General features: G+C 41.7%; 1 protein-coding gene across 6 annotated transcripts in view; it reads right to left on the bottom strand.

The window, feature by feature from the left end:
* asph (aspartate beta-hydroxylase) overlaps positions 1-17,093 on the bottom strand; it is a 36,144-nt gene extending 19,051 nt beyond the window's left edge. For 2 of the 6 annotated variants that reach the window (XM_079285527.1, XM_079285526.1), the window contains exons 1-4: positions 9,211-9,425; positions 3,842-4,000; positions 2,129-2,173; positions 1,265-1,333 (exon numbers count right to left, since the gene is read on the bottom strand). In XM_079285527.1, coding sequence (XP_079141653.1) covers positions 1,265-1,333; positions 2,129-2,173; positions 3,842-4,000; positions 9,211-9,295 — 358 coding nt within the window. In that variant the 5' untranslated portion in view covers positions 9,296-9,425. Of the gene's footprint in view, positions 1-1,264; positions 1,334-2,128; positions 2,174-3,841; positions 4,001-9,210; positions 9,426-11,841; positions 11,962-16,955 lie in introns of those variants that run through there. The other 4 variants (XM_079285528.1, XM_079285530.1, XM_079285529.1 and 1 more) reach the window with 4 other exon arrangements.
* Between the last annotated feature and the right edge of the window lie 6,809 nt (positions 17,094-23,902).

Below are 23,902 nucleotides of genomic sequence, written 5' to 3' on the forward strand. Positions count from 1 at the left end.
ATCCTAAATGCTTCCAGTACAAGCAAAATGGTGAGTATTGTGATTATTGCAAAAGAAGCAGAGTGTAGATTTACATAGAGTACAAGGGATCCAAAGATTCAGACGAGAGCAAACTGCTAAGTCTGCTGTCGATCCTCACTAGCCTCCACGTAAAAACATGTGAACCAAGACAAACTGCAGCTTGTGATTCTCATGAGACAGTGTACAAATATATAAGTGTGGCTTCTTTCAGATTCTATGCAGGACATCTTCTCATGCCAAGTCCAAAATGTTGATTCTTCTGTTGGAAATAAGCCATTTGCATACAGCTGTGGTCCAACATGTCAAAAGTAGTGTACCCCTTTCAGAGTGTTTGGAAGTTACAAAAACGAGATAGAAAAAATAAAAAAATAAAAGTGGAAGGCAAACCTGTATAAAACCATGAAACATGCAGCGGACCTCACGTGGGGAACAGCTGGGCACTACGCGGACCTCTCAAACTCCCAGCTGTCTTGAATGCTTTGAGCTTCACTCAGAGGAGAAATGTTTCTAAAAACGATACCGTTACAATATAGACACGGAGTCATGTCAACAATACCAAACAGAACACTTCCTTAGGAAAGGAGCGGTGCACGGAAGAGGACTGTTGGCAGTTGACCTTCCTTAATTTACTTTTGGTTAGAACCGACCCCTGATCCTGTTGTTGTTATTGCTGCTATATCTGTCAAAGCACTTCGTAAACTCTTTGAAAAGGTGCCATACAAATAAAGTAATTATTATTATTATCCTGATGAGCCATTATTATCCTGGGTGTGTTCCATCCTCTACTAACGGGTTGTTTAATGAACACAATTAGTTGGTTATAGCCCCTGCCTTCTTTAGTTGGGACCTACGCTTTAGGCATCCGAGACAAACTCAAACTTTAAATGTGGGGACTTTGATTTTGGAAAACAAATTATGAAAGAGAACACACAAACATTCAAAAGATGTACCAAGGTCACAAGTGTCTGCAGTTGTCCCTGATGAGATTGCCTCTACAGTAACTGTCAGCTACACAGTTACCAGTCATGCAAAATAAACCCAAATTGCAATTTCATTTATTGACAAACACAAAAACTATCAGTGTCCTGCAGAAATGTTTAAACTCTAAACTAACGAGCTGTGACTGGATCATGTACCATGTCTCCAATAATGCAGACGAGATGTTGACCCTTCGTTTCCATTTTTGTAAGACACTGATAGTAAACACTAAAATCAGTTGTAAATTAAAGATAAATCAACTTGCCTAGCAGGACTTTAGCATCCTCGACATCAAAATCACCATCGCCATCTGTATCGTATGCCACCAGTTTACCTACAGCAGTAACACACACATGTAGACGTTCCGTTTGTTCTCACAGGAACTACAGTAACAAAAGGTTGAGAAGTGGACATTTACATGCATCATTCAACACAGACGGACACTTAAAGACATGCACCAAGCTTGTGGGAGACGGGACACTGGTTATCTTCTGTCTCATCAGTGTTTCAAACTGTTGGCATGACCAAAAGGATCATACATAAAACTAATTGTGTTGTTTTATTTTCTATTAATCATAAAAATCACAATCGTCTGGAAGCTTGGTGAATCCCTTTAATTGTGAGGAAATATGGGAAACAGTGAGACGAGGTTGGTAAAAACAGGAAGTGGCAACAATCCAGGGCATTTTTAGCTAGAATGTACATTACTAAATAAAAGGACATTAATGAACTCTTGGAGGAGCCTACCCTACAAAAAGCTTGTGAGGAAGTGTTCTATGTTTAGGACCAGTGGTATCAAAGGTGCTGGGTTAGAGTCTGCCAGCTACAGAGTAACAACCACAGAGGACGGGATGGACATGAGGTCAGAGCCCTGGATCTAAACCAGCTGAGAAAACGTTTTGTTCCAAATCAAGGCAGTATATTATTCACACGTTCCAGCTAAACAAGGAACACAACTTCCATCAATTTAACAAGGAGCATGTCATCGACAAACATCTGGAGAAATGACAGCCTTAATATTTGAGATTCAGGCTCTGAGAAGAGTGTGTAAGGGAGAGAGGGAAAGGACACAAGACAACAACCAAGAATGGAAGTACGGGGTGAGAGAGATATGCCTTGGGATTTTTACCTTGCAAGGCGTCAGACAGGTTAATTTGTAAGCCCTTAGCCTTGTCTGCATGCAAACACAAAACATACATATTGGAACAATAGCTTGATTAAGAAATCAGACAGAAGAGATTCATAATTCACACAAATAATTGAGTACTATACAAACAATGTTTAACATGAGTCATTAAGCGTGCAGATTAGTGGCAGACATTCTATGATCAACAGTAACAGACGTGCATCTAACTGTACAGATCAGTGAAGACAATTCATTGTTATGGGGTGGTTGCAGTATAAATTGCGGTCCACATGCTACGGACCAATGAGAGCCAAGTTATTTTGGTGAGTCAAATATATGTTGGTCATGAAATGCTACTGTAACAAATGGAACAACCTAACAAAGCTCAACAGTGAAGTTGCAGAAGTGAAAATCTCATTCTTATTCTGAACAGAGGATTTGGATATTTAGCCATAATGTCATTATCAAGCAAGGAGGACTAACCACGAGCTGTGAGACTGTGAAACGACGGTATATTCTCCTGTAGACATAAGACCCTATCATTCTTGTTTTAAGAAAAACATGTTTTGTGTGGCTCGCTGTTAACCATGGAAGTGTTTACCACACCAATAAACGCGTACGTGCTGCTCCATGGTCGCCTGCTCCTGGATTTCAAATCGGACCGTCATGGAAGCTCGTTTGGAAACTTACGTCTATATTTTGAAAATGCGTTTGTGAAAGCTGCCACGCAGTTGACGAATCCGTCTTAATTTTTAGATCGGCCGTTAGCATCGTAGTTTTTCTGGGGTTTCCGGACGCTGTGGGGTTTGCGTGACAAGTAGCTGCTTCACTCTTAAAATAATTATGTACGCAGTCTTGTACCTTTGCCCTTTTTCCACTCCGGATCAAATATTCATGGTCACGATTCACCCCGGACCGATTGGCTTAGTTCCCTCATCTTTATACAAGGAGTTTCTGAAACGTCAGTAGAGTGAATGAATGGGAAATTCACTTCCGGAACTGGAGCCCAGGGTTTGTAACTCACTTTTTACACCATCGTCCTAGAGCTGTACTGAAATACAACAAATTCCCCATTCAATATAATGTTCCCAAGGGACTCTTGATCTAAATTCATCTTTCATCCTCCCAATCAAATATTTTTTGGCCCCGGGACAACAGTACGCCCTTAAGCTCGAGCCCTGTTGGAGCCGTTTATGAAGAGGCCGGTCACTGTTGAGCTCTATGGTTTAAAAAAAACACCGTACAACCAATGTTGACCCATGATGGTATATGAGCCAGGTTGTTCATTTACTCAAATGTATCCAAAGTCTGCCTACATAAGCATGCAGCTTAGCCACACAGCATTGACAATCTCTTTAAAATGAACTGATGTTTTTGTGGCATTTTTCTTTCAATTTATTTGACTCATCTGGAGGCTGATTTGCATCCTATTTTCTTAAGTATTTGACGGTAGACTCGTGTCAGGTTGGTAATGAATGCTAATGTGATGATAGTGATCTGACAATGGTTCATAGCATAGTTCTTATTCAACAGTTGAGGTGGACGTCAGGGACAGATGACAGGTGCATGTGATAGTGGACAGATGATATCCAAGCCTAAACTAGTTGCTTCCAGACATTTTCAGCAAGGTGCATGAGGTGGAAAAGACTACAGAAAGGAAGAACCTATTCAGATACTCTTTAATCCAAATGTAACCGTGATGCATCAAGTACTTACCAAGGACTCCCTGATAGTCCACCAGGTCAAAGTAGACCACAGCTACAGATGTCCAGACGCCCAGCAGGGCCAGCACGATGAACCAGGTGAAGAAGCTGCTGCTGGACCCAGAGTCCCCCTTCTTCCCATTCTTATTTGTAGATTGGGTTTTAGAACCATCTGCAACATAAAGACAGTGTATGATGTCAGATTCACGAGTTCACACTTCACATTTTTTGGAGGGAGGCATCGTTTTTACACTCAAATAAAACCGTGCTGTACATTCAAATCTACAAAAAAGAGAACAGCAAAGAAAGCTGAGCAAAAGCATCACCCACACAGTGTGTATGTATATTGCATAAGCAGCAATATGGTCAGTGGTTGGTCTTTGAGAAGCTGACAGCCAATGTTATGTTACATTCTCATCACAGACCGTAGTAAGTAATAAAGTAATACCAAGTATCCCTTAAAGTCGGGCTGTCCTCCAAAGAAATCCTTCGTCGAGAAACACGATTTTGTCCACTTAATGAGTTTCTCTACGAAGAATCCCACCAAAGCACCATCTTAAATCTTGTGTTTACCAGAGATGTGCTCATAAGTTTTTTGGAAATAAGTCATTCAGCAGAAGAAAAAAAAAGACAAATTGCCCAAGAAATCATAGTCGACTAAGACCAAATCGACCTATTAGTCGACAAATTGACTAAGAGGACCCATTTTAAACCTAAGAAAACTCTTCAGACATCCACACTACTACATTTTAGTTTTAAAATAAAAATGATCTCTGTCCAAGCGAGCGTTTTAGCAGCATTTCAAAAATAATCTCAACCCACACTGCCACACCTGCGCACATCACGTACACTGGCTTTGTGCTTGGCGGGCTACATGTAGGGCTGATAACACTGCTGGACACGGACATTGTCACAAAGCGTTCCAAAACCAGCTATCCTCCTGCTTATGTAGGCAGTAGTGGCATTAGTAAATGCTGAATGTAACGGCACAACAGCTGCTAGTATAGACAAAAAGGTCAGCATGGATGCCAAGGCGCCAGAAGTAGGGGGGGAGGAAGCAGGGAGGGGGCCACTGGCTCACCCACTTTGGTGTTGGGATAGTGTGATCCTAGGGCTGGGCGATAAATCGATTTAATCGATTAATTCGAATGTGTGCTTTAAGGCGATGTGTTTTATTGAAAATCGAGAAAATCGCCCCCACCCCTCCCCCCGTTGGGTTCCCGTAGTAGAGTGCGCGCGCATTGTTTACAAACGAAAACAATGGCGGCCAGCAGTGAAGCTCTCGTTCTTAAGAGAGGGAAGAATGTGTCTTCGGTGGTCTGGAAATGGTTCGGGTTCGTGTCATCTGACACAGAACAAACAGCACCACGATGTAAGGTCTGTCTAAAAGCTATTGCTACAAAATCAAGCAGCACAACTAATTTAATGCAGCACCTCAAACAGAGGCATGCTGCCGAGTGGGAGAAGTGTTGTTGCCCTGAGGAGGGAGCAGGACCGCGGGAGCACAAGCGACGCCGCCGCCACCTCACAACAACCCAGCATTTTGGAGACATTCACCAACTGTACTCCGCATGAGAAGAAGAGTGCCCGGTGGAAAGCCATCACGGATGCAGTCGCGATGTATATCGCAAAAGATATGGTACCCATATACACCGTGGAAAAGGATCTCTGCGGAGCTGGAGGGGATGTCATTCTACTCCGCAACAACTGACCTGTGGTCCAGCAGGTTGACCCAGACACCGATCCACTTGACTGGTGGAAGCGTCACCAACTTAGCTTTCCAAGGCTAAGTACTTTAGCAAAGAAATACCTCTCTGTGCCAGCTACAAGTGCCCCCTCTGAGAGGCTTTTCAGTGTGTGGGGGGGGCATTGTTACATGCCACTGTGCATGCCTGAAGCCAGAGGTAGTAGACAGGCTTGTCTTCCTGGCAAAAAATATTTAAAAAAAACATGCACTACTGTTTAATACTGTTGGTTATGTTGTGAATGCACTTGATTTTGTTTACATGCACTTATTTACTATGCAAAATATGTTATGTTGATGTTAGATCAGATGTTGCACTTTTGAAAATGTGAATGTTAAAGGGTCACATACATTTTATTTCATGCTGTGTTTGTATCAGTGTATTCAGTTAGAAAAGCTTACTGTAAAAAGTTACATTTGCACAGTTGTTTACAATGGAAGGCTAGTATTTAATGCCATTTAATGTTATGTTTAATTTAATTTTATATTTAAATGATTCAGGGAAACAAAAGAGTGACCAAATACTTTTTGTATACTACAGGCACCTTTCTACAATGTTCAGGTTTTGTTTGCACTTTATTTTTATCAACCTACTTGGGAAAATCATCACAAAATAAAATAAAAAATTGTTTTCAACAGCTTCTGTCATCTGCAAAAATTTTGGGGGGAAAAAATCGATTTAAATCGTGAATCGGATTTTTTGTAAAAAAATCGGAGATTTTTTTTTTAGGCCATATCGCCCAGCCCTATGTGATCCCATCACATAATGCTCTCTGGTTTTGGTTATGCCACTGGACAAAGAGTGGAATGACAAAAACTGACCCACAATGAACCTGGTTAAAATAAATGTAAATATTTAAATTAACTGGGATTAGCTTAATTGGTTTACCTTTTCTCACCCTAATTCTCAAGATTTATCCTCAACTCCAAAACGGGACTCCAAGAAATGAGCTAACTATGTGCCAGTTGGACATATCTGCTACAAAAAGGACCATTAAGATACTCTGAAATGATAGATTTTAACACTTGAATCTGGGCATTCGGTTAGGAATCATACGTCATACATATCTGCGCTAATCCTCAGAATGGCTCTGGCGAAAGGAGCAGGGGTGTTGGGAATTGCATGGGTGCAGACGTCCCACAATGCATGATGGGAGAAAATAGTGGCAGAGAGAATGAACAGGTGTTGAAGTCTGTTACATGGTGCTGGGTCATACTGAAAGAGCAATATACAGTCTAACAATCTGCACAGATACAATATTACCTCTGAACCATTACAAAAACCATTGATACACTAGCATAATAAACTCTGACATCTATGTTTGAGGAACAGACGTCTAGTTCAAATTGTCCTGCTCAAAATCCATTGAAAGAACCCTGAAATACATCTGGTCTCCGCTTCACTGACTTATTTGGTACCAGGTCCTTTTTAAATACTCGTTTTCCCCTCAATATAGGCGGGATTCTGAAGATCGAGAAAACGGCCATGACGTCAACAGGACACTCGATGAATCCAACGAAAACAGTTCTCATCAGTAGGGTTGGGTATCGTTTGGGTTTTTTCCGATACCGGTGCTAAAACGATACTTTTAAAACGATACCGGTGGCTGAACGGTGCCTGAACCGATGCTTTTTTCTTCAAATTGAACAATATATTAACTGTTTAAAGCAGTGGTCACCAACCTTTTTAAGCCCAAGATCCCCGACCTCTGCCTTGGTGACAGGGAAGATCTACCTATTGAGGCGTTGAGAGAAAAAGATTGTCCAGACCAGGGGCGTTTCTAGGATTCAAAGAAAGCGGGGGCCCCAAGGGGAGTGCGGCATTTTAGCAATTGTTTTGGGGGGCTATTTGGGGCTGCGAAAGTCCATTGTTTCAGACAGTTCATAGATTGGTTCAATCAGAAAGTGTGTTATTTTGCTTTGTAGTTTTGCTTGCATTCAGTATATGATAACACAAGAGACAGAATTTCAGGGTCACAGTGAAATTTGACAACACAAATATGAACTTTTCTCAAATAAAGAGAGAAATAATTTTCCTGCTTGTAAAGGAAAGACGGACAAACTAGCTTTTATATCCGCGTCACTCCCAAATCCTAATTCTTAAAGGGACCGTACACAATGGATGGAGAATGGACCTGACAGTGCAAACTTTTGACTTGTTTACTTGTTTTATTATGAGCAGAAGGGAATCAGATTTTGATCAACATTTACATCTATTTTGTTGTCCGTGTAGTTTTTACATACCAGTAATATTTTATGGTCATTTGGACACTATCACTGAGATAAAGATGAACTAGTTCAGTGTCAAATATACCATTCAATGGAGAAAAAAAACATGAATAACAAAAATAAAAGAACACATTTCAAGTACATCTTAATTATTGAATGATACATATGCTGAAATGGAAGGCACCAATGCATTCACTATAACCAAGTCAAACTAGGATTACAATGTACAGAGAGAAACACTACAGGACTAGATCCGGACAGGACTTTCCGCTTTGACATGATTTTAATCAGTCTGAAGTTGCTTTCGCATTGCCTGTCGATTGTGCACACGTCTCTTCAGTTGCATGCCCTTATAAGGAGCTGGCGGGGCGTTTCTGTATGCAAATCCCGGTGCACAAGATTTAAGAATCCTCATTGAGGAAGTGCACTTCAGCTGTGTAAGAACCCATTTTCAGGCGGAGATCTTTTCTGACGTTGGTCTTCCGAAGTCCGTAAGAAAACATTTCAGAAGACACTTCAGAAAATGTTCAAGAATGAGGCCCAATGTGTTTCTGAATTTATTTTTATTTTATTTTGGAGAGCGACAGGGAACGTCTCCGAGATCGACGGGTTGGCGACCACTGGTTTAAAGTATACTATAAATAAATACAAAACAGTTGGCTTCAAACTACAGCTTCAAACTTTTTAACTTCAAATTATGAACAATATATTAACTGTTAACAGTTTACAGTATACTTAAATACACACACACACACACGCACACACTTCAGCAATTATTTTGCAGAAATATGAGCACATTTGCCTTCTCTGGCAAAATACGACATCTATTAATTTGACCAGTTGGTGGCGCTAATGCGCCTATTCATCGTTTGCCAACCGCCACTACACCTCGAAGAAGAAGAAGGTTTCGCGTGCCTGATGTTGTGCTTGTTATGAGCGGCAGTGCTAAGTACCCGGATGTCGATGGAGTTAGTAGCATGCCAGCCATTCGACAGATCGTTTTTATTTATTTTTTTAATAAATCATGGCCGAAGGTTCGCCAGAATGATGGAGGGGTTTGTTTCTAAGCGCGCACGGTTCGTCCGGATGTAATAATACTATGAGTGAGGAGCGGAGGATCGAGGCTATCGTTAGCTGCTGCCAGGACGGAGTCATCAGAGTAGTGTAAAAAAAAGTATTTCAATCGGCTCAGGCACAGAAATCTACGTTGCGTTTCGGTCCGGTAGATACCGGTCATATAAGTACCGGTGCCATACCGGCACCGGGTTTCGGTACCCAACCCTACTCATCAGAAGTCCTCACTTAATCCTTAACCCTGCAAGCAAACAACCAACCAGGCCCCCCAATGACCTCCACACTCATCTGTCCTTCTCAGCTCTCTTGTCCGTAGCCTTTGAAGCTTTCCTCACCTTGCATTTCCCCAGTTATCACCATGGGGATAGCATTGACGACAGGAGACGTGGCGGACTTGACCGCGGTTGCTGGATCCCCCATCCTTCAACCGAGTGCCTGGGAAAATGGTATCTCTGCCTCCTGGTCTCACCTCCTCTGTCCCTCCCTTCTTTCTCGATTGACTGGCTTTCTTTCGCTTGCTCATCTGTCAGTAATCCTTGCTCTCTGTCACTTTGTTCTGAGCCCGATATGTTTCTGGAGGTTAAACACAGCTATTTATAGTACCGTTAGACCAGCTGGCTCTGACACACAGAGGAGGAAGAACAGGCTGAGCGGGCACTGCCAGCTTTAAAGGACCGCCCCTTTCCCTCTGATAGGTTTTACAGTCACATTTCACTACATTTTCATATTAGAAAAAGAAGCTTTGCAACTAACTGAGACAACAAAAACAGGGTTCTGTCTTCATTTTGTATTTCCTGAAATTAAACCTTTGATTCAGCTTTATTTAAGGCATTTGTAATGCACAACGTTTCACTCCACTCTACTGCTGATGTCACTTTAATTTCATAAACACCAAAGGCCTATCCAGAATAGACAGGTGCAAGAACAGCGTCATACTGAAGTTTCACTCGACGGCAAATACATTTTTCTGAGCTATTTTCTTTAAGTGGCGCAGAAGCATTAAAACCAATGAAACTGCACTTTAGCAGAAACCAACATATGGATGCACAATTACGGCCAAAATGATAATGTAAGAAATTTGAGCAAAAAACTGTAGTTAGTAGATATAATAAAAGTGTTTAATAATTAAGAATTAAGAATTCATAATTAGTCATAATCATAAGGGTTTTGGGAATGCATAATTAAGATAAACATAAAGTGATGTAGGATTAGTAGCTAAAAGAAATGAAGCTTCTGCCAAGTTGCTGAAGTCTAGCTTATATACTGAAGGATTATCATAGAAGGGAGTAAGTCATAACTGACAGGATTTGAATGTGTTAGCTGCTCAGGGAGAGAGAGATGTGAGATAGGAGTTTACAGAAGTGCGTAGAGTAGTTAGCCAATAGAAATTTAGATAGACGGGAGGGGAGGAGTCGCGAACGAATATGTGGGCGGGTTAGAAAGTGTTTTTTCTGCCTCTTCCTAGCGTGCGTTTTCCTGCGACGGCTGTGTCTCATGGGACCAGAGGTAGTTTTTTTCCAAAGGGGGTATATTGTAATATTTCATAGGAGTATGTACTCCAATGTTTAACTGTAATCGTACTTGCAGTACGAATTAATCAGTGGAATTAAATTCCTTATAATTGTAAACCAGTCTTGGTAGATTTCTTATTGGAGCGTGTCGACTGTGCAAAGCAGCCGGACACACGTGCTCCGGCCTTCTTCCTGTGGTGTGAGGTCTTAGCCTCCACAATAATCACAATTATTTTGATCAATATTGAAATTGTGATTATCACGAATATTCATAGATTTTCGGGACACAATCATCATCATGCTACTGCTAATGTACAAATCTTAATGTTAATGTACAAAACGATTCCGGTATCGGTTTGACGCTGTGCTCATACAACTACTCCGATACAACCGCACCGGATTCCACTGCACGCATGGTCGTGGACACATGCAGCCACTTTGCCAGGAAGTGAGAGAAACACTGACATCACTTCAAAAGACACAATCTTTTTTGACATATTGCACAGGATTATCTTTGCTTATGACGGTTATAAATGGCTACTGATTAGGGCTGGGTATCGTTCAAAATATTACAATACCAGTATTCTTTAAGTGATACCGAGACGGGTATGAGGGTTGTGAACATTGCGGTGCTCTACAGGGGATACTCACACAGACAAGATTAACATCCACAGAGAATTCAAATTCCATACAAATAAGTCACATTGAATATTGCCCTGAGATTAAACCACCAAATATAAACCTTCATCTGAGATGCTGAGTCAGCCTCTCTGACCTTGGTTTATGGAAAAAAGTTAATGGTTTTATGAGATACCACATACAGATCATAGGCATTAGCAACATATGTGAATATGGTTGGACAATATAACTAAATCGTTGCCCCTAGTTTAAATCAATTAGGAATAGATTTTTTATTTTTAAACGTGCAGCAACAACAAACTGCGTTCAGCAGAATAAAATGACATGATAAAACTGATACCACCGTCATCATCATCTGCTGAATGAAGTGTTGCTGTAGCTACAAAGTGGACCTCAGGGCACAAACTGTTACTGAAGGGAACCGGCATGGTGACATATTTTAAGGTTTACACATTCAAGTCATCGTTATTCTAATTATCAATGCGTCATAGCAGTGAATAGGAGAATAATGCGGTTAATCCGACATCTTGTTCTTCTGCTCCCAACCCATTTCAATTCCTCAATACAGTTCAACAGCAGACACCTCATACATACCAGGTCAACCTAAAGTGCATTATTATGGCTTCTTTAAGGATGCAAAACAAGCCCGCTGCCTTAATAATGACACATGTTAAATTCCCACTGTTAATCACAATTCCCTCACAAACCAACACTGCCACAATATTATATGGACACACCTCACACACAAACTAGCACATAAAATAACTTCACACACACACACACTTCAGAAGAAAACATAAAAACCATGCACAATACCGATCTGTTCTTCTATGCACTTCATTCTCGTCGGACCACAGCAGCTAGTTCACGTACGTACATGAACACACTAACAATCTTCTGTTCCAAACAAATAGGAACTCTCTGCTCCGTCTCTGCCCTGTGAGGCTCAGGACACGTTCAGTCGGAGACGTTTCTCTGCGTCTTATGTAAGGGCTGCTGTGCACGCCTTCAAACCAAACATCTCTTCCCTCTGGCTCTCAACAAGCAGGCCTGTTCAGTAGTGGTGGGGCTCTCCAGGCACCTCAAAATTCCATTCAGATTCACAGGGCTAAGATGCCATTATGAAACCATTAAGAGATTCATTTTGATGCATCGAAACGTTTCTATACATGATTTAGATTTTCTCACTGTGACTATCTGCTATTTTTAAAACACTGCATATTGGTAATGATTCATAATTTCAAAAACTGATGAATTTACTTCCATTATCTTTTATTAATTCAATATTAGCAACAAATAGAAGAGATGTGTCAACTGGAGGATTACATTTCCTGTACTGCAAAGAGAAATAAAACAGGGCCAGTAGCAGGATCCTGTAGTAAAAACACAGCTCAGAACAAGCCGTCTTATTCACTGATACATAATGTAGACTTCTCTTCAAACAAATCCTCCTGTTACAGGCAATGAGCATTCAGCTCTCGTCCAAACAGGACACTCCCTGGAAGATGTGGTAAAACGACATGCCACAGAACGCGTTACTGCTGATCCCCCCCATGTTCATGTGTACACACATGCAGGTTTAACCATCATTCTACTCACTCACATTCGCGAAGCTGTGACAGTGTGGAATTAATGCCAACCGCTGACCCAACATTAAAACAGCTGTCTGGAGAAGTGAGGACCAGGGGTTCTCTATTTGAGAAATGTCTTTAACAAAACCCACACATGTGATGATTGATATCCACCTAGCAGCCAACTACATCCACTCCTTTAGTGCAGTACTGACAGAGACCTGATCTGTGACAGTGCACAGTAGTACGTTCCAATGATGGAAGAAATCCCCAGAAAGTCACTAGTATTAGCTAGAGCTGTTTGTCAAGCTAATTCGATTATATCTCTGGCTCACTGCAAACAGCTGGTCATAACAGACTACTATACTTGATATAATCATGTGCCATTTACTGTAACATGGCACCAGAAAATACTGGTTTCAGTTTTGCTGGCAGGCATCATGGCCTCTACGTATAAAGGACACATCAAACACAGCATTGATCCCACTGTCCACAGCCTAGAGCTCAGTGCTTTCTTTAAGGATTTGACTAGAGTAAAGAAAATGAACCTGGATGTAACAACATATCGTGCTTGGATGCTAAATGAGGCACTAGGTAATTATATACATTTGTTCAGACGACCAGAAGAAATTATCATTTTTTTCTTTATTTAAAAACCAATCGCAATCTTCCCGTCATCATGCACATCGTATTTAAATCTTGCAACACATTTTTTAAATGCAAAGTATTCAACGGGGAAAATATCAGCAATCCTAGGGTGGATCAGAATCGCTCTTTCCAAACATTGTGTCTGGCCTCATCTGTACGGTATGCATGGCTCTGTACAGGAAACAGGGCAGAGCTGGACAACAATTAAACCCAGTATGTCACATTGCCCCAGAGTCCTAACACCGAAAATCATGAAGATCAGAGGTGGCTGTTCAACGTGCGTGTTTGGTTTGATTCAACAGCAGACAGAATGATGCAGCATCAAGCTAAAATATGGTCAGTTTTCTATCTCAAGGATTTAGATAAGAACACGCTCTGCACATGCAAAGAACACAGCATCACACGTCAGTCAAGGCTTTTACCCTTCCAGCTGTGCATACTTCAGCAACTCCCAGCCATTTGGAGAGAGGGGGGGGCTGAGGGATTGAAATGATACATGTAGAAAAGTAAAAATAATGCATGACAAAGAGACATGTGAATGGGATAAATAAGACTTGAGTAAAGGTCAAATATATCAACAGAAATCAACTGATGATAAGTTCCCCACTCCCATATGGATTCTCACAGATCCAGGATTCATTCTACCATAAGATCAGACATCGTGAGATAGTTCAGCCTGAGTGCCTCTAAACTGTTAAGTGGATGTGAAAACACCCCGCATACAATTTACTGTTTACACATCAAGCTTGACTGAGTGCCAAAAGCAATATTTGATAAGCCACTCTGTTTGATAATATGACGTAACTCAAATAAATACTAATAAAGGGCACAGGCCTCAGTAGTGGGTTAACTACGGTTTTAGAAAACCTCACTTTGATTTTCACCTTTACTTTTTGCACATGCTCTCATTCCAACGTGTCTCACCATCCAGTCAGCTGCTGAACCTTTAAACTCCTTATTGTCTCTCACTGATACAAGATGCAACTAACTGTCATTATACATCTTTTTGAATATAGTACTGTGTCTGGAAAAGAAATGCTGATGTAGCATTTTGTTTCTTTTGAAAGACTAGACTAAAACGCACAGGCCATAGGTCTTTCATCATTTGATTCAAATATTATACAATTGTATCCATTTCTAATTGAATAAATTAATTTGTTCCCCCTATATATATGAAATCCTTAGTAATGATCCGCTCCTACGGGACACAGCATGACCTCTGAAGAGCAGGCTACTATCAGTTGAAAAGCAAAAGGTGCATATTTTGAAGATGCATTACATTTCTCTTGTTTGCCAACTTTGTCAGCTTTCATTCATCTGGAAAATGTGAAGCGCTGAAAGTTGGTATCAACAAATGCAGCACCACGTGTATTCAAACCACATTTATTTTCATAGAAATATTTAAAGTTGTTTTTATAGTTTCTTCTGGTCACTCCACTGTATTCCATATAGTCTTGCTGTGGTATGGGTGCTACCATCCCAGTCTAACTTGCTATAGAGTGGTCTCGTGTGACGTCACAGTTTAGCTGTCGGCCATGTTGGAGTACACACAAAGCCACTGGCATGCACGGCTGAGTCGCATAACCTATCGGTGGTGAACTTTTGTGCTGTCTTTGGTTGTGGCAGCAGAGCTGATAGACAAGAAATCATTCTTTCGTTTGCCAGCGGTCATTACACATCAAGGAAATGACACGAAGGAGCTATCCAAGCGACGCCGCGAGAAATGGCTGTCACGCATCTCACGAGATATAAAGGAATGGAATTTGGCGTACACTAGAGTATGTGCGGATCACTTTATAAGTGCTCAGTGATTTTATTTACTAATTCATTTGTGAACAGTATTTAATAAAGGAAATATAAATTAAACTTGGACATGAGAAGGTTACCGAAGCTTCATCGGCCCGTGACAGCAGTCGGTACCAGAGACGTGTCGAGCGTGTACAACAGGCGGAACACATAGATGCAGCCTCAGCATTGCTTGATATGAGTTTAACGTCGGATCATGCATATGACAGCCCACCAGCAGCAGAGGATGAGGACGAGGATAAGAATAACCAAGACAACCAGACGGACCTCGGTGGCGCCACGATTGCAGCAATGCAAGCTGAGATGCAGCGCCGACTCTCGGAAAATCTGAATTTGAAAAAGGAACTTTCCGATGAACGATCCATGTTTGATTCAGAATTTTTTGAAAATAATGATGAAAAAGTGAGATATTATACTGGACTGCCGGACTTCTCAACCCTGCAAATTCTATACCATTTTATAGAACCACACATCCCATATTCTACTTGTGTAAGGACTGGGGGTGTTCACGAGATACGTGTAGATGTTGGCGTAGTTTACCGATGGAAGATAAGTAGGATCGGCACTGAAACCATCTGCACTCATCGTATAGGGATCCAAGTTACCAATAACCTTCAATTTGGCCAGGTAGCGAACCTTTGATGCACTATCCAGTGATTCAAAGTATGGTATTTTCACCGCACTTCCTTGTTTACTCGCCGTCATGTAGGATCTGTATGTACTCCAACATGGCGGACAGACCTCGTCACTAAGGAGATCGTGATGTCGGTGAGACCACTATTGGGGACTCGAGCCCCGAGCAGGCGGTATGGACAGTGTCCTCTAGTAAAGTTACTTACGGTTTGTTTGAACACAACATGGGCTCATGCTCACGGACCCACAGACACACGTCAGCGTGGGGCTGAAATACACGACTGCATCACGCATCGGTATTCAGTGCACTAATAATCCATTAAAGCCTACTATTTATCTACGTGGTACTTTGTCCACTTTGACAATTATAAATAAAAGGACAACGTGCCGAGTTTGTTTTAATAACTCCAGAGTAACGTCACGAAAACATTCGCGAGGCTTTACACCATATTTGAATAGAGCCACGCGCGATGCCCTCTTCCATTGCGAATACAAAAGCAGAGCTATAGAATGTAATGGGGTCCCCCACGAGCCACGTATAACTCCACCCACGGCTTCTTATATTGACACGTGAGCATTTGGAAGAGTGACTGTCCTAGAATGGGGGCGGGGTGCTCAGCGCCCCGGGGTGCACACATAATCTACTGGCACAACTGACGGCGGACAGGCCTAACGTTACATGTCTGAGTGGGTTATGGGGCCACGACTCTGGGGGTGTAAAATATATAAACTCACACGAGAGCAACGCTTAATTAAATTCAGTGCGTGCCGGCGTTCCACTGTAATCCCACGAGCTGGAGTTGCAAAGGCCAACCAGCCGGAGCACCGGATGAACAACTAGCATATCAATGCTACTGCAACAATGTTACTTCTGTCGCGTCCTGCTAATATAGAGTTATATCGGCAAACTAAATGCAGAGCTGACGATAGTAACTGATTTTGTTTCGACATCAAAAGCTCTGCGCGTTAAATAAAGTAATGTAATGTCGGTAACGTAACCTGACATCGTTGACGTGTTCACATTAATAGGAGAAAGGCTTGCTTAAATGAACAGCGCTACATGCTCCACTAACCCTGCTTAAACAGACTCACTTGCACGGAGCAGCTAACAAGTCTACAGCATATTCTGAAGCTAAATTAAGCTAGCTAGCCAGGACTGGGCCCTGGATGAAAGAACAGCCTGACACCCGATTAACTTTGAAAGGCTGCAACGCATCATCCCACCACAGCAACCAGCGATACAACGGGACAGAAAAAAAAGCAGCGACGCACCTTTGGGTTTTACGTGCACTTTAGCGCTTTTCTTTGAAACCATGGCGAGTATCTGGCTGGTGGACCTCTGAGAGAAGAGTGGACGAGCAGCTGGAGCCTGTACTTTTAGCACTGAAAAGGAATCAAATGTACTTCTCCTGCTTCATAAAGCCCAGAACCGCCTCATCCACCTTGGGACAGACAGTTATTTAGGCCAATGACAGACTCGCCACACAGAAATGGGCGGGGCACGTGTACTGTCAGGCCAATTGACTTCGAGGGGCGTCACGTTAATTCAATGGATAGTCTTATCTTCGCCCCGCCCCCCTGCCCTTCTGGAACGTGGCAAGATGGTAGCTCCCCTGCTTTCTTTTTTTCTCTCCTCTCCAAACCAATTTATATTCGAATCTCAATAAATATCAACACAGAAACATCTCACAACAGCATATAGATTCATGAATTCCTTATTTGACCGGATTAATTACAGTAAAATTCATTAAAGCAGCAATCTTGGCCTATAGGCCTGCTTTCAATAAGGCTTCTCATTTTCTCTTGGGATATTTCAATGTGACTGAATACATATGCATAAAACACAACTTTGCATTTGATTTATATTCACAGTTTCCCTGTCAATACAGAACAATGACATGGTCAGTCAGAATTGCACTACAACAGCATACCACATTAGGTACACCTTGCTCGTACCGGGTTGGATCCCCTTTACCTTCAGAACTGCCTTAATTAATTCTTCGTAGCATAGATTCAACAAGGTGTTGGAAACATTCCTCACATATTTTGGTCCACATTGGCATGATAGCATCACGCAGTTGCTGCAGATTTGTCGGCTGCACATCCATGATGCAAATCTCCCGTTCCACCACATCCCAAAGGTGCTCTGTTGAAGTGAACTCATTGTCATGCTCAAGAAAGCAGTTTGAGATGGTTTGAGCTTTGTGACATGGTGCATTATCCTGCTGGAAGTAGCCATCAGAAGATGGGTCCACTGTGCTCATAAAGGGATGGACATGCTCAGCAACAATACTCAGGTTGGCCGTGGAGTTTAAACGATGCTCAATTGTTACTACGGAGCCCAAAGTGTGCCAAGAAAATATCCCCCACACCATTACACCACCACCAGCAGCCTGAACCGTTGCTACAGTAAGGATGGATCCATGCTTTCATGTTGTTTACACCAAATTCTGACCCTACCATCTGAATGTGGCAGCTGAAATCGAGACTCATCAGACCAGGCAACGTTTCTCTGATCTTCTATTGTCACATGTTGGTGAGCCTGTGAGCCTGTAGCCTCCGTTTGCTGTTCTTAGCTGACAGGAGTGGCCCCCGGTGTGGTCTTCTGCTGCGGTAGCCCGTCTGCTTCAAGGTTCCACGTGTTGTGCGTTCAGAGATGGTGTTCTGCATACCTCGGTTGTAACGAGTGGTTATTTGAGTTACTGTTGCCTTTCTATCATCTCCAACCACTCTGCCCATTCTCCTCTGACCTCTGACATCAACAAAGACATTTTCGTCCACACAACTGCCGCTCACTGGATATTTTCTCTTTTTCGGACCATTCTCTGTAAACCCTGGAGATGGTTGTGCGTGAAAATCAGTTTGAACTTCAGCGAGTCGTCTTCACCACGTCTAGATGCCTAAATGCATTGAGTTGCTGCCATGTGATTGGCTGATTCGCTATTTGTGTTAACAAGCAATTGAACAGGTGTGCCTCATAAAGTGGCCGGTGAGTGTACATGTGCATGGAAAAAACAGAGACAAGTTTAAACACAATTTTAGCCAGTAGGCCATGGTGGGGGGATCTGAGGGGTCTGTAAGGGCAGAGAAGCTCTAAGATATATGTAGGGGCGAGACCATGGAGAGGTATGTAGACAAATAGAATGATTTTGATGAGCCAGTGTTAGGATGTAGGAATAGGGCTGATGTGGTCTCATTTTTTGGACCTTGTTAAAAACCGGGCAGCAGTATTTTGCATTAGCTGTATCTGGTAAAAGTTAGCCGAAGAAAGGCCGGGGTAGATGGAGTTACAGTGTCTGTTTATTTATTGTGTTATAGTATTTGTAACAGCACGTTCAGCCACCTTTTACTCCAACAGCTGATTGACAGAATATGCGGATGACTTGCTGACCAACCATCAACACCAACAGCTTCATTTAGCACAGGCCCGAGACATCAATGTGTTTCATAAACATTAATTGTAAATTCGTTGGCACCTTTACAACATTCACAACTAGCTGCAGGACAAACCAAACACACGCCCTCCAACAGGCTGACCATTTGGTTATCTCACATCTTGTCAGCTCACAGACAACACAGTCCCAGGCTGTATTATTGGGGAGGGTGTGTGCTGTTCTCACATACTGTGTGTATGGTTGAGTGATTGAGGAGAGCTTTGAATTGACCTCACCATTGTGTGTATAGTGATTGTAGTTGTGAGGAGTGATCTAATCACTGGAATGGAATGGAATCTGCATGACGTAGGGGGGTGTAAGCTTCACCCACAAGTAAACTGTTCAAAGCTCATCTTGGCTCCCTGTACAGGTTTAATTAGGGCTTTTACAAATGATTATAGCAATCAATTATGTTTAAATACAATCAATCTGCAGTATATGTTTCAAAGGAAACATATACTGCAGAAAGATTCTTTGGCAAAATGTTCTTCCACTGCATGATGTAGTTTCACCACAGTGAAACACAGAGGTCATTTACACACTCGACTTTAACAACAAAGAGGCTCACGCTTTAAGTCAGCATGGCATTTTTTATTACTGTGGGCTAACATCATTATTTTCATAATCAATCATTCTGCCAATTCTTTTTTCCATGAGTCAAATAATTCATTGGTATTAACATTTCAGAAAATGCTCAGGGGCCCACAGCATGTATGGGCTCCTGGGGAGTACACCAGACAGACACTTACAGTTTGATGTCTTTTGAATTACTTTCGATGTAAGGAGCCCTTTATTTCTATTATTGGGATTATGATGTATTTCAGATGATTAACAGATCATCTTTGATCTAATTTGTTATATTATGATGAAGTACATGTGAAGCTAATTATATTGTAGAGACCATATTTAAGTTACCATTCATGGGAAATATTTGGCATGATTTAAAGGATGACCATGTTTCAACAAGATGTCATCTCTTTCTTTCTTTGTGTAGAACCACAATCAGAAGAAATCCACAATCAGAAGCAATCCACTTTAAAATAACTTCCAGGCTAAATCAACGGAACAAGTGATTGTAACCTTGTTTCCTGGTGGTTTGTGGCTCCAGTTAGAACATTAAATCCGTAACAAAGATCTTATGAACTGTGATATAACACAAATAGCCTACGACATAGCGCACACACTCCTACTGTTGTTAGCAGGTGTAGGCAGCATGAAGTGTTGTGAGCCCTTAGAGCCGAGAGGAAGTTAAAGCAGCGTCACCTTGTGGGCTCTCTATCTGCTTGATGATGGATAGGAGTTGGGTGCAGTATCTGTAGGGCAAAGGGCAGAGTGAGACCTTTCCACAGTGAAATGGAGGGTTGTAGAAAGGAGTGGTAGCTGTAAAAAGCATGTGGTGTGGTGGAAAGACATTTATGGTCCTATTAAGAAAATGAAATGCTCTCATTTGGGGGCATAGTTGAGCTGAATGGCCTCTCCTGTCTGGTTCACAGCGGTGGGACAATGGACTAAATTAGCCTTTCCCTTGCATGCAACTAGTAACAATTTCATTTGTTTGAGAAATACAGAGCTGACACACCATCACCAGTCACCGACTATTGAAGGCAAGGCAAGGCAAGTTTATTTCTATAGCACATTTCAACAACAAGATAATTCAAAGTGCTTCACATAAAACCATTAAAAGCATCAAAACATAAGGCAAAAGAAAAGGAGATTTAAAAACAATTAAAAAACAGTGTAAGAAATAAAATGCAGTAGTAAAATGCAGAAATGCAGGAAATTGATTAATATATGAATTGAATGTGGTTCAATTAAAGGCAGCAGCAAACAGAAAAGTCTTCAATCTTGATTTAAATGAGCTGAGGGTCTCAGCAGACCTGCAGCTTTCTGGGACTTTGTTCCAGATATGTGGAGCAGAAAAACTGAACGCTGCTTCTCCATGTTTAGTTCTGACTCTGGGAACAGAAAGTAGACCGGTCCCAGACGACCTGAGGGGTCGGGATGGTTCATAAGGTAGCAGCAGATCAGAGATGTATTTTGGCCCTAAACCATTCAGTGCTTTGTAAACCAACAGCAGGATTTTAAAGTCAATTCTTTGTTGGACAGGAAGCCAGTGCAAAGACATCAGAACTGGAGTGATGTGATCCACCCTCCTGGTCTTAGTGAGGACTCGAGCTGCAGCGTTCTGAATCAGCTGCAGCTTTCTGACGGACTTTTTACAGAGACCTGTAAACACACCGTTACAGTAGTCCAGTCTGCTGAAGATAAATGCGTGGACAAGTTTTTCCAAATCCTGTTGAGACATAAGTCCTCTAATCCTTGATATATTCTTCAGGTGATAGTAGGCTGATTTTGTAATTGTCTTGATATGGCTGTTCAGGTTGAGGTCTGAATCCATAACTACACCTAGATTTCTGGCTTGGTTTGTGGGTTTTAACATCAGTGACTGAAGCTGAGCAGTGATTTTCAATTGTTCGTCCTTGGTACCGAAAACAATTACTTCTGTTTTATCTTTGTTTAATTGAAGAAAATTCTGGCACATCCAGTTGTTGATTTGTTCAATGCAGTTACCCAGCCCTTGTATGGGATTATAGTCCCCTGGTGACATAGTTATGTAGATTTGTGTGTCGTCTGCATAATTATGATAACACACTTTGTTGTTTTCCATAATCTGAGCTAGTGGAAGCATGTAGATGTTGAACAGAAGAGGCCCCAGTATTGAACCTTGGGGAACACCACATGTCATTTTAGTCAGCTCTGATGTGTAATCAGCCACAGACACAAAGTATTCTCAGTCCTTCAAGTAGGATTCAAACCAGTTAAGTGCTGTGCCAGAGAGTCCCACCCAAATTTTTAGTCTTTCTAGGAGTATGGCATGGTCGACCGTGTCGAATGCAGCACTGAGATCTAGTAAGACTAAGACTGAACTTCTGCCATTGTCTATGTTTAAGTGGATGTCGTTGAAAACCTTAACAAGAGCAGTTTCAGTGCTGTGGTGCTGTCGAAAGCCTGACTGGAAAACATCAAAGCAGTTATTTACGGTCAAGAAGTTGGTCAGCTGTTGGAAAACCGCTTTTTCAATTATTTTACTCAAAAATGGGAGGTTTGATATTGGCCTATAATTTTTCATCGTTGCGGAGTCTAAACTAACCTTCTTTAGGAGCGGTTTAATAACTGCAGTTTTTAGGGCTTGTGGGAAGACACCTGAGAGAAGGGATGTGTTTACAATATGTAAGAGATCAGTGGTCATGCAGTTTGAAATATTTTTGAAAAAGTGTGTTGGTAGAATATCCAAGCAGCAGGAGGATGACTTCAGATGTTGTATAATGTCTTCTAGGCTTCTACGGTCGATTGAATGAAATTGTGTCATGATATTTGAATGGATGTTATTCAGAGATCGGGACAACACATATCCTGTGGTTGATGTGGAGGCACTGACTGCTTGTCAAATTTTCTGAATTTTGTCAGTAAAAAAGGAGGCAAATTGATTGCATGCCCAGGTGGATTGGAGTTCAGCAGCTACCGACACTGGAGGGTTTGTTAGCCTGTCGACGGTAGCAAATAAGGCGCGTGTATTGTTCTTGTTTTTGGTTATGATGTCAGAGAAGAATGACTGCCTTGCATTTCTAAGTTCCAAATTATAATTGCGAAGTCTCTCTTTATAGATGTCACAGTGAACCTGGAGATTAGCTTTCCGACACTCTGTATTGAATATAAAAAGTCCAAAGCGTTATGTCTCCATCTTTGCAAAGCTTGGACAGGAAATGTGTCAACCTCTCCAACTTAGCTCTGGAGTTTCCTCCCTGACACAAGAATAGGCCTTTCTACAGAAAAGGCAGCAACGGGGGGCAGCATGTTACAAGATGTAGATGCAACGAGAGGGTTGAAAGATACATTCCAGTAGCCACAGCCACTGTATTGCCACCTTAGGTTAACAGGTTAATATTTAATTATGACAGAATTATGTGATTTTCCACTTTCTCGCATTTCTGTTGTGTATGGTATGTACTCAACTAGCTGTTACTTCAAAGACCAAGCAACCCATTTTATTATCAAAATAAATCAAAGAAAAACCACTGAATTGAGAATGACCATTTTTATTTCATTGAATTTGTAAGACATGATTTCTGTTGTGTTATGTGCGGATGTGGATGCGTGTGGTCTCTACCACAGGGATTGTGCAAAAGGCCTCTCCAGCTACTAGTCTCACTCCAGCAGCTCTCTTGCGCTCTCTGCTGACAGTGCACATAACATCCACTCTTTCTGGATGACCTGATTCTTTCTAACCCCCTTTATGTATATTCAGTGCCAGCACTGGTGTAACTGTATGGCTGTTCTCCAGCCACCAGAGAGTGTGTGTGTGTGTGGGTGTGTGTGTGTGTGTGTGTGTGTGTATGCTCTCTGTGGATCTTCACGCAGCAGTTTGGAGGAGAGGTTCAGGGAACGTAGCTGAATATCGGATCAGTTTGGCGGGATGAAGTTGCAATAGGAGTCCTGGCAGTTTGAAAAGACGTCCCACTATTTCACAGCAGAGCTGTTATTTAATATATACTTGTTCATTTTCATTCTAGCTACTTTGTGGTCTGGTAGCCAAGCCAGGAAACATGTGCCTGTGTCTGTAAAGTACTCATGATCACACTATCCTGTTTGGCTCCAAAAGCATTTTTTACAACACAAGATACTCATCAGTAGTTGATGGGAATACACATATTGAGAAGAACGTAATGGTAGATAAATGAAAGCAACACTACCGGTACTTATTTTAACTCAATCAATATTGTGGTA

The sequence above is a fragment of the Melanostigma gelatinosum genome (assembly GCF_949748355.1).
Source record: "Melanostigma gelatinosum genome assembly, chromosome: 15".
Lineage (NCBI taxonomy): Eukaryota > Metazoa > Chordata > Actinopteri > Perciformes > Zoarcidae > Melanostigma > Melanostigma gelatinosum.